The sequence below is a fragment of the Ornithorhynchus anatinus genome, chromosome 11 (genome assembly GCF_004115215.2).
Source record: "Ornithorhynchus anatinus isolate Pmale09 chromosome 11, mOrnAna1.pri.v4, whole genome shotgun sequence".
In the NCBI taxonomy this organism is placed as follows: Eukaryota; Metazoa; Chordata; class Mammalia; order Monotremata; family Ornithorhynchidae; genus Ornithorhynchus; species Ornithorhynchus anatinus.
The window spans coordinates 5,997,900-6,009,943 of NC_041738.1; the positions used below are offsets into that span (position 1 = coordinate 5,997,900).

Below are 12,044 nucleotides of genomic sequence, written 5' to 3' on the forward strand. Positions count from 1 at the left end.
CCCTGCGCAAGAAGTCTTTCATATGGGAATTTCCAGTCAGATTAATAAAGGGGACTGTTCTTTGAAAAACAAGGGAAGCAGAAGGAGTTGGGGTCGTTTGGTAGCTATTTATTGAATAGTTATCTGGGGTGGAGCTTCGTTAAAAGAACTGAAAGTCTGAATAGACAAATCTGGGTTTCCATCTGTCTATAAACAGCAGGTAGGAGGAAATCTGCTCTCTCTCGTGCTCTCTCAGGATCATCCATTCATTCGTTCAATCCTATTTACTGAGCACTTACTGTGTGCAGAGCACCATACTAAGTGGTGGGAGAGTACGCTCTGACAACAGACACATTTCTTCCCTCTTCTTCTGGAGAGAGCGAGAAGCCACCCAGTCCCTTTCGGTTTAAGTAACTGGTCAGTCAGATGGCCGATGGTAGGATGACTGATGTCCGACAGTCCACTCCAAGGTGAGTGGTTTTGAATTGAAAGGGTAGATGCTACCTAGAGGGAAGAACTGCCTACAGTTGTAGAAATCAGGAGGATGCTTTCTGATAGGAAGGCAAGAAAACAGAGTTGGATTAGAAGATAGAAATTAATTTATAATCTGACATTAAGAATTACTTGAACTATCAGTGTAAAATGACTATGCTCGACTGCGTCGGAAATGCTAAGCGGAATTTTATCGGGGCCCTCACAGAATGTGCTGGGTGAGCATAGTTATCAGAAGACAAAAATACTACGATTTTTAAAAGGTCAGAATAAAAACTAGTGAAATAAGAAGAAAAGGGGGTGAGAGTTCATCAAGGTTGTCTAGGAATAGCAAGAAATCAATTTCACTGCCTCTATCAATTTTCAAATGGAGTGATTTGAGATGGGGGGGACCCCAAATTAGGGAATTTATCTGTACTTTTCACTAAGAAATGAAGCTGAAGGATCTATTACCCGAGTTCATTTTGCTTTGGGTGATTCATTTATTTTTCACTTCTGTAGCTCAAGTCCCCAGGAATCCTTTCTCTAAGAAATTGTAATTTTCACTGGATCTAGAACCTAAACTCACCTCTTGAAGGTTGCATGCCAAGAGTATAAATTGCTATGGCCAAATCAGTTATGACTCAATTTACTGTTTTAATAGATGCTTCTCTCTGTAAGAATAATAGTGTGAATTATAATATTTTTTTTTAAGTTTCAGAACTGTCCCAATATTTCTATATATGATCCATCACAAAAGAGGAACGAAATCCAAAATAAAGGTACACAAAATAAAAAAAAACCCTCTTTCAAACAATGGCTTCTTTTCACCTTTTTCATTTCAATTGTATTTTATTAATGCAAACTGTCTTTTGTCCCTGGTGAACTCAATCTCATTTTATATAGAGGTCACATCAGAGGTGATTAAAAAAAAACTATATTAAAAATTAACATAAATTATTTTACTTTCTCATTCTAGAAGAGGTTTTTACACCCCCATTTATGTTTTAGCAAACTTCTTTACCCATGGATTAATTTTTGCAATGGAAATATTGTATTCTTCCATTTTATTGATAGAACATGGCCTTTTCATTTTGAAAAAAATATATAATTCAGGACATAATTACCAGGTCAAATTTTAAAAGCTTTGTTTAGTTTTGTTTTAACTTTCATTCACCCCCAGTAACACCCCGCATGGCAAGGATTTCTCGGAAACATAACGACTTTCAGGCATTTGCAATACACTGAACAGTCCGGGTACCACATCTAGCAATGCAAGACAAACTTGCATAATTTAGGAGTTTATATTCCAGTATCAAATCAACATCTAAATCTGGTTTTGAGGTGAAGGGATCTATACCGAAAGAGAAGAATAACACAAAAAATGAAGCAAAAACTGACCACAGGTGCCAGTTATTCGAGGAATCCTAACTTTTTACAAAATGAGAAGAGAATCCCCAAGGAAATTAACATAACTATTTTATAAATTGCTTTTTTTTTTCTTTTAAGAGAATAGTCCCCAATTTTTTTTTTTTGAGAAGGGGTAGAAATTGGGTGAAATCCTAAAAATCCACATCCTATTTATAGATGAGAAAACTACAGCAAGGAAGAAAATACTATATGCTAGTGCTAAGGAATTTTAAACCTACGATGGTGTGGCCAGAAGTATTATCATCATCACTATTGGTATTGATTGCTTTCTATGTGCAGAGAACTGTACTAAGATCTAGTACAAGACAAGAGAATTGCCAGACACATTCCCTGCCCACAATGAGTTTAGTCTATAGATCAAGAACTATTAAAAAAACTTAATGCATCTTTTAAAGAGACACAGTTCCTTTTAGGCTTCCCCAGTTCAAGGTCAATATCCAACCCAACTGAGAGTTGAGTGAATTCGTCGTTCTCATGCACAAATTTACAATTGTAAATTATGAAAGAAATCCAAAATGACAAATTTAACAGTTGCCTTACCTTTCGCATATACAAAGAGAACCCAGCAAAAATGGAAAACTTCAGAGACTGTACAAGGTTGACGCCTTTTGGAAAGAGAAAAGTCATGAGACGATGACACAAAACTTGTCCCTCCCAAATTTATACAAATCACATGATAAACAACAAGCCACAATCAGAATAGTAGGATACTGGACTCGGCGCCACTTCATAAATTGCCCTGGGCCTCCTCTTCATGGCAGAAAAACCTGATTTGGAAGCGGGGTTGCTGTCGTTCAACAGTACTTAGCGGGGGTCAGGAAAGAAAAAAAAAAATCAATGAAGTTTTGGGTCTCTACTTTAGTTTTTTCTTTTCATGACTCACGTGGTGCAAGCAGGAAATGCTGCCCTAATATGGGAATTACAGAAAATGATGTCAAATTCCAAGATGTGGCAATAAGAAAATATTGTTAAACCACTTCTTACATGATCAAACATATTTACTGAGAGCTTACTGTGTGCAGAGCACTGTACTAAACACTTGGGAGAGTACAATATAACAGAGTTGGAAGGTATGTCCTCTGCCCACCAAGAGCTTCCAGTCTAGAGGCAAAACCTTGCGAACTTTAGGAAATTACAAAAAATACAACGTGCTATAAAATAGAGAGACATGTCAAACAGATAGAACAATTTGGGCTCACCAAAGAAACAAAGATTTATCTTGGAAAACCAGGAGAAACAATCGGCAAAATCAACATGACAAGCAAGAAGCAACATAAAAAGAAAAAAAAAAAGCAGCCTGTTGTATGTCAAAAAACGAGGATTTCCCACAAATATTTCCTTATTTAATTAGCAGCATCATACACCTCAGCCTAAAAAACAGAATACTGTGAAAAGCCTGCTGGCAAACGGGGAAGATACCACCAGGAATTGACATTTCCTTTTCAAGCCTAGGTAGAGAAGTACAAAACCTGGTAAACTAAATCAAACATTCTCATAGAAATAGAAGAGGATTAGGTTCGTTATTGCCTTGGGACAAAAATGCCTACCTTTGTTTCCTTCCTCTTGGCGGGCGGGGTTGCTCTTCTTGGGGATACTTAAAGATGTCCTGAAAAATGGGTTCAAACTTCTTAAAAATTACGGCAGAAACAGTGAAGTTTCTCTCAAGTCTCTCTGTTCGTTCTCTGAATCGTTCGGGTAGATTTGCCATGTCTTCCCACTTCTTCATCTTGTTAAAAAATTCAATCAGACTGATATTTGAAAGATAAAAATGTAGACACATTTTAGAAAACTTCCTCCTATACTGCAATATCAAAACAAAATGACCTAAAGAGTCCCACTGGCCAGAGTGCTGCAAAGCAAGGTAAACCTGGATTGAGGAATATCCCTTAAAAGATGATGCTTTAGAACAGAAGAAGAATTCTCCTCTATTAAGGATGGAGCTATCAGTGGGTAATCTGGGCCTCTGTCCTCTCCTCCTGGACGCTTTTAGTCCCATTTTTAGAGCCCATTTTTCTTGGCGAGAGGGCTGTTCCCAGCTCTTTAAGGAGCATGGACCTCTAAAGCCTCCAGAACACTGAGAGAAAGAAGACTACTTCATCTCTATAGGAGTTTATCTGGGGAGGATCTGTGTTTGGGATGTGGAATGTTTCATTTGGCATTTACATTTCAACACACACACTTCTTCCTAGGTCTCTGCTGCCCTCCCCTTCCCCCCTTTTCCCAAAGGTCTGAGATATTTCCCCTTCTCACGTTCTCTAAGTCACCAGCCTGTCACCTTTCTCTTTCCTCTCCTAGCTCTATTTAACTAATATCCTTTATTTTTCTCTCTTTTTAAATTGTTTGCAGCTGAATAGGAGGTGCTCCTTGAGGAGACTTGTCTGGGTGACCCAGAGGAATAGAGATGAGGTTAGACTCACACAGGGAGGAAGATACCAAACACAGAAAGAGGCAGACAGGAGAAACACACACACGATCTTGATCTTGAGTCTACTTGAGTGCTAGGCACATAGAAAGCACTCAAATACCACAATTATCATCAACAACATCATTATTATTGTTGTCACTGCACAGTGATGTGAGTCTCAATTTTAAAAGTGCTCAACCCACAGTAGCTAGGGATCAAACTTAAATATGACTTGCCTAATCTTCTGTGCTTTAGAACGAGAAGATATGAAACTACCTCTGGGAACAGAATTCTCACAGTGCCGATTAGTACCCCCTGGAATCTGTGGATCTGTGAACATTTCGCTCACGCTCAGTGTTTGCTAACGACTCAGGAAGGGTTTATCTACGGTACTCTGGTTGGTTTGAGTCCATGAACCATTTTCCTAATCTATCTTGGCAGCAGATAGAGTAACCTTGGCCTACTAAGAGAGGAAGAGAAAATGCCGAGAAAATCCAATTACAACAGAAAGAAAGCAAAGAGGTTAAATAAAGCATGTTGTTTGCATTAATTTAAAATATTTGGTTATGGGAGATAAACTGTCATTTCCATTTCTAAAGCCACAATTTTCATCATCTGGTATTTTAGGTAAATGTCAATTTCTCTGTTTTGATTAATTTTTTTCTGCCGGCTTTGATCAACATTTTCTCTTCTCAGTTTAGCAATGTAAACACAAACTTGCATAATTTAGGGTTTGAGATTTCAGGATCAAATCAATCTCTAAATCCTGGTTTTGAGGTGAGGGGGGGTTTATTCTGAGAGAAAAGAATGATGACACATAAGAAATGAAGCAAAACCTGACTACAAGTGCCACTTATCCAAGGAAACCTAATTCCTACATGGCTAATTTATCACACAGGGTACATGGGATAACCACGCTGCCTGATTGGAGACCTCATCATAAATCAGGACTCGGTTCCCTAAAGGCCCGATTAATGCGAATGATACTGCTAGGAAGCAAGTCAGCTTGTTTACAGTTCTACCACCAGAGAGCCGAAATGGGTGTGTCAAAATCTTAATTATTAGAAAGTCCTCCACCTCTGTCCCAGCTTTGTTTCCTCAGTCCCTTAACCATTTGTGAGAGGAGGCTCCTCTTCTGAGGGCTTTAAATAATTGATACACTTAAGAGACTCAGGGTTATAGCAGATGTGGCTCAGTCATCCTTCGCCCTTTACTGATGCCATCTAATGTTCCGGAAGAGGATGTGACCACGGCTCGCTGACTCGCTCACTCTCTCTTTCTCTTTCAGTTTTGCAGGCTGGAACAATCTTAACGAATTAACGATCTTAATGAACTGCAAATAAACATAATTCTAGAACTACCAACATGAATCAAGCTTTCAGTACAGTGCTTTGCACACAGTAAGCGCTCAATAAATATGACTGATTGACGGATGAAAGGATATACCCACTCACTCATGTAATCATGTGCTTCTGGTTTCTTTTCTCTCTGAAAGCTAGATTCTCGGACCTTCTCTTTGGAAATTACTAGGTCTAATATTCCACAGTACTATATATTACTACTTTAGAGAATCTCTTCAGAAATGAGTAAGGAGTACTTTCCCTCTTTCAAATGTTTTGCGATAATCAAGCTATTCTTTCCCTCCCATAAACCATACAAGGCATTACAAATCCTCCCCAGATAAACTCCTATAGAGATGAAGTAGTCTTCTTTCTCTCAGTGTTGTGAAACAAAGAGTTCAACAAATAGCGCAAGGTTGGATAGTCATGAGAGGGTCAGACTTAGGGAAGAAAAGTGCAGCCTTCACTAACAGGAGAGATTTTTCCACTTATGTCCTAATTCTTAAAAACACAAATTTACTTTCGGTTTACCTCTGCTCTGAGCAGCGCAGGATTCTGGTTAAGGAGACATAGTTCCCTTCAACTGTCCCTCTGCTTACAGTCGGAACAGATTTTCTGCAAGCCACATATAAGGCACATGCTAACCAGTGAAGATCATTTCCCTAAAAAATGAAATAAAATTACATTGTTGCTAAAATCAAATGGTACATTACAGTATACAAAACATTTCAATTTGCCATTTAAACGGTATTCATTTACATCATTTCATTCTGACCAAGGGGGAGAGTCTATTTTTTTTTTAAATAAACTCTAGTTGAATGGACAAAAAGTTGAGAAAATAAAATTTGAAAAGGGCTACATAAACGCAGATTATATAATCACCTGGCCTACTATCAATCGATAGTATTTACTGAGCACCTACTGTGCACAGAGCACTATATTAGGCACTGGGGAGAGGAAAATATGACAGAGTTGATAGACACGTTCCTTGCTCACGAGCTGAGATGACTTCACTGTGGTAAAAAGCTCCTGACTGGCAGTGACACTCCTCTCTATTCTTCTTGGGATTCCCCCCAACCCCTTGTTCCTCAAGAGCTTTTCCCCATTTTGTTTTAAGGAATTTGTTAAGGGCTTACTATGTTCCAAAAACTGTTCTAAGCACTGGGGTAGGTACAAGTTAATCAGTTCTAGTTTAACGTGTTTCTCAGCTAGCTGGTGGCACGATACTACTAATATTTATGGTCCAGCAGGCCTTTGGAGAGCCAGGGGTGTGCGAGGTTGGATTGATCCCTTAAAAGGTAGGGAACCTTCGTGCAGCTGCACTAAACCAAAAGAACTCCTCTTTCCCTTTAGAGATCAGAGACCCGTTTTCTCTCTACCTTCGGCCCTGCCATTCGAGGGAACACCGCGGGAACTGGACTCAAATGTACACTTCAGAACTCTCTCCCCAGGGCAGATCCGAGGTTCTTTCTCCCTGGTTGGAGCTCAGTCTGAAGATGTGCTTTAGTAATTACCTTAGGCTGCTAATGGTGACAAAAACTGGAAAAGTGTGTTCTTGTTCATTCTTTCTTCACCCTTTTCCCCCTACAAGGTAACTTAAGGTCGTTCACACATATGGTATACGACAGACATTTTTCACCCTACGCGTACCGAATCTTGAGTAAAATATGCCCTCTAATGATCTTGTCCATGACAATGATATCCCTGAGTTCCATGAAGAGCTAGATTGGAATGTTTAATTTCTCTAATGAAGCTATAATCTTCAGAGCTCCTTTTATTTATTGTTTACCTAATTCCACATAAAAGGAGTAGGTGGGTGTCCTTCAGTCTGTAGAGTCCCATCTCAGTCACTCAAGAAATACTAACAAATTTGCAGCCCTTCACACCTTTATGGATATAATACACCCAGGAATGACAAGACCACCAGAGGATATAAAACTGAGTAGAACTAGCCGGGGAATATTTTTAAATCTGAAATTCCACAGGAAATTACATCTTGATAATACTCCCTTGATAAGAAACCAGCAAGTAGACTAAGGCCCCCTCCATCGCCCCGACTCCCTCCCTCTGCTCTACCCCCCTCCCCACAGCACTTGTGTTTGTACATATTTATTATTCTATTTATTTTATTAATGATTTATATCTATAATTCTATTTATTTTGATGCTATTGATGGCTGTTTACTTGCTTTGTTTTGTTTTGTTGTCTCCCCCTTCTAGACTGTGAGTCAGTTGTTGGGCAGGGATTGTCTCCGTTGCTGAACTGTACTTTCCAAGGGCGTAGTAAAGTGCTCTGCACACAGTAAGTGCTCAATAAATACCACTGAATGAATGCTGTCATTCTGAAATTCAAATGACAATATTCTAGAATGAATAAACGTTCTAGAGGCCCAGTCAAATGAGTATTCTCTAGTAAGTCTATGCAGCTTTGGTTATGGCCCTTAAATGAACTTGCAAATGCTCCCATGGATGCTCCATGAATAATTCACAGTTAGCTGGATTCACGTGTCTTGCTCCTATCGCTTGGGCTTACACTGTCCCATTTGGCAGCAGATTTCATTGGGTAGCAAATTCCTTGGGGCAGGGTCCGTGCCTTGAAACTGCCACCACGTCTAGAACAGTGGATCGGCAATATATCCTCTTGTTGACAACCGATTAATCGATCGATAGCTATTTATTGAGCGCTTAACTCTGTGCAGAGCGCTGTACTCAGCACTTGGGAGAGGACAAGAGAGTTAGTAAATATGATCCGCTGCCCATTAAGGCATCTACAACCTGACTGGGGGAGGCAGAAGGTACATTACAGATGGGGAAATCAATCAATCGTACTTACTGAGGGTTACTATGGGCAGAGCACTGTACTAAGCGCTTGGGAGAGCCCAACTTGACAGAATTGGAAGCCATGATCCCTGCCCACAAGGAGATCTATGTGCTTAGTACAGTGCTCTGCACACAGTAAGCACTCAACAAATAAAATTGAATGAATGAATGAATCTATGTAACCTAAGTGCCAGGGTGAGGGGCAGAGGGGCTACCTAATTTACTTTAGTAACCACGCCAGTGCTTAGTACACTGCCTGGTACATAATAAGCACCTAACAAATACGACAACTATTATTATTTAGTTGCCTTTTGCCTACCGGACAATAGACAGAAATGCAAAGCGGGTCAATGAAAGGGAATATTCTGAAGGTTTGGATCTGATGCCCTGTCCTGACCTCAGGGCCATTTCTAGTGGAAAGGGAATAATAATAATGACGATGGTATTTGTCTAACACTTATTATGTGCCAAGCAGTGTTCTAAGCGCTACTGATGGTATTGGTTAAGTGCCTAGTACGTTCCAGGCACTGTACTAAGCGCGGGAAATGGTGGATAGGAGAAGCAGCCTAGTTTGGTGGAAAGAGCCCAGGCTTAGGAGTCAGAGGTCGTGGGTTCTAATCCCGGTCCCGCCACTATGTTTTGACAGGTCGCTTAACTTCTCCGTGCCTCAGTTACCTCATCTGTAAAATGGGGATTAAGACTGTGAGCCTCACGTGGGCCAACCTGATTACCCTGTATCTCCCCCAGCGCTTAGAACAGTGCTCTGCACACAGTAAGTGCTTAACAAATACCAACATTTATTTTTTATTTAATTTTATCAGCCTGTATCTCCCCCAGCGCTTAGAACACTGCTCTGCCCATAGAAAGTGCTTCAAATACCAACATTTATATTTTATTTATTTTTATTAGCCTGTATCTCCTCCAGCGCTTAGAACAGTGCTCTGCCCACAGAAAGCACTTCCCAAATACCAACATTTATTTTCTATTTATTTATTTTTATTAGCCTGTATCTCCCCCAGCGCTTAGAACAGTTCTCTGCCCATAGAAAGCACTTCCCAAATACCAACATTTATTTTCTATTTATTTATTTTTATTAGCCTGTATCTCCCCCAGCGCTTAGAAAACTGCTCTGCCCATAGTAAGCGCTTAACAAATACCAACATTTATACTTTATTTTTATTAGCCTGTATCTCCCCCAGCGCTTAGAACACTGCTCTGCCCATAGTAAGCGCTCCACAAATACCATATTTATTATTAAACATTATAAGCCTTCCATAAACGCTTCCCCCTTCCAGCCTGCGTTGGGTGGGGATGGTCCCTGTGGCCGGATTGTACTTTCCGAGCGCTCAGTCCAGTGTTTAGCACCAATTGGGGGGGGGGGGGTCCAGAAATAATCATGTTGGTATTTGTTAAGCGCTTACTATGTGCCGAGCACTGTTCTAAGCGCTGGGGGAGATCCAGGGTCATCAGGTCGTCCCACGTGAGGCTCACAGTTAACTCCCATCTTCCAGATGAGGTCACTGAGGCCCAGTGAAGTGACTGGCCCACCGTCCCACAGCTGCCAAGGGGCAGAGGCGGGATTCGAACTCATGACCTCTGACGCCCAAGCCCGGAGTCTTTCCGCTGAGCCAAGCTGCTTCCCAGAAATAGGACTGAATGAATAAAGTGTGATGGAAGGAGAGGGAGGGAGGGAGGCCTTGACCTTTGACCCCGCCGGTCCTGAGCCCGACCGTGGGGGGGGGGGGGGTCCGGGGAGGGGCGCGGCCCCCGGGTCCGGTCCGGGGGGCTCCCGGGGTTGTCCCGGGCTCGTCCCGTACCTCCAGGGTGTAGCTCTGGCTCATGGTCCGGTAGCTGTCCCAGGCCTCGGCCCTCGCCGCCCCGTCCATGTTGAGGCGGCCGCACAGCTCGTCGAAGCGCTGGCGCGTCTGCGGGGGCGGCGTCAGGCCCGCCCCTCCGCCCCGGCCCCGCTCCTCGTCGCCCTCCTCTTCCTCCCCTTCGTCCCCGTCCTCCTCGTCGTCGTCGTCCGGTCCGGAGGGCGGCAGGGGCGGCCGCTCGGCGCCGGCCGCCATGGCGCCGGGCTGCTGGGGCGACGGGCCTCGACGGGCCGGGCCCCGACCCGCTCCCAGGCCGCAGGGCCCGGAGCACCGCACTGCGCCTGCGCCGCCCGCCGTGCATGCTGGGGGATGTAGTCCGCCACCGCCGCCCCCCACGCCATTCGTTCATTCATTCATTCATTCACTGCCCACCACACCATTCATTCATTCACTACCCACCACACCATTCATTCATTCACTGCCCACCACACCATTCATTCATTCACTACCCACCACACCATTCATTCATTCACTGCCCACCACACCATTCATTCATTCACTACCCACCACACCATTCATTCATTCACTGCCCACCACACCATTCATTCACTACCCACCACACCATTCATTCATTCACTGCCCACCACACCATTCATTCATTCATTCACTCACTCACTGCCCACCACACCATTCATTCATTCATTCACTGCCCACCACACCATTCATTCATTCATCACTCACTCAGATTTACTCAATCGTATTGATTGAGCGCTTACTATGCGCAGAGCACTATCCTAAGCGCTTGGAATGGACACATCGGCCACACACTGAGACAGTCCCTGCCCTTTGACGGGTTTACAGTCTAATAATAATGTTGGTGTTCGTTAAGCGCTTACTAAGTGCAGCACTGTTCTAAGCGCTGGGGGAGATACAGGGTCATCGGATTGTCCCTTTGAAGGCTTACCTTTCATTCATGCGTTCAATAGTATTTATTGAGCGCTTACTATGTGCAGAGCACTGTACTAAGCGCTTGGAATGTCCAATTCGGTGACAGATAGAGACCATCCCTGGCCATTGACGGGCTAACAGTCTAATAATAATGTTGGTATTTATTAAGCGCTTACTATGTGCAGAGCACTGTTCTAAGCGCTGGGGGAGATACAGGGTCATCAGATTGTCCCTTTGAACGCTTACTTTTCATTCATGCATTCAATAGTATTTACTGAGCGCTTACTATGTGCAGAGCACTGTACTAAGCGCTTGGAATGGACAAATCGGCGACAGATACAGTCCCTGCCCTTTGACGGGCTTACAGTCTAATAATAATGTTGGTATTTGTTAAGCGCTTACTAAGTGCAGAGCACTGTTCTAAGTGCTGGGGGAGATACAGGGTCATCAGATCATCCCTTTGAGTGCTTACTTTTCATTCATGCGTTCAATAGTATTTATTGAGCGCTTACTATGAGCAGACCACTGTACTAAGTGCTTGGACTGTCCATTTCGGCAACAGATAGACTGTCCCTGGCCATTGATGGGCTAAAAGTCTAATAATAATGTTGGTATTTATTAAGCGTACCCTTTGTGCAGAGCACTGTTCTAAGCGCTGGGATAATACAGGCTAATCAGGTTGTCCCACATGAGGCTCACAGTCTTAATCCCCATTTTCCAGTTGAGGTAACTGAGGCACAGAGAAGTGAAGTGACTTGCCCTCAGGCACACAGCTGACAAGTGGCAGAGCTGGGGTTCGAACCCATGACCAATGGATCTAATGTGCAGTCTAATGTGC

General features: G+C 42.7%; 1 protein-coding gene across 1 annotated transcript in view; it reads right to left on the minus strand.

The window, feature by feature from the left end:
- RBL2 (RB transcriptional corepressor like 2) overlaps positions 1-10,555 on the minus strand; it is a 33,930-nt gene extending 23,375 nt beyond the window's left edge. The window contains exons 1-4 of the mRNA XM_029075424.2: positions 10,262-10,555; positions 6,157-6,287; positions 3,429-3,629; positions 2,422-2,486 (exon numbers count right to left, since the gene is read on the minus strand). Coding sequence (XP_028931257.1) covers positions 2,422-2,486; positions 3,429-3,629; positions 6,157-6,287; positions 10,262-10,513 — 649 coding nt within the window. The 5' untranslated portion in view covers positions 10,514-10,555. The remainder of the gene's footprint in view (positions 1-2,421; positions 2,487-3,428; positions 3,630-6,156; positions 6,288-10,261) is intronic.
- Between the last annotated feature and the right edge of the window lie 1,489 nt (positions 10,556-12,044).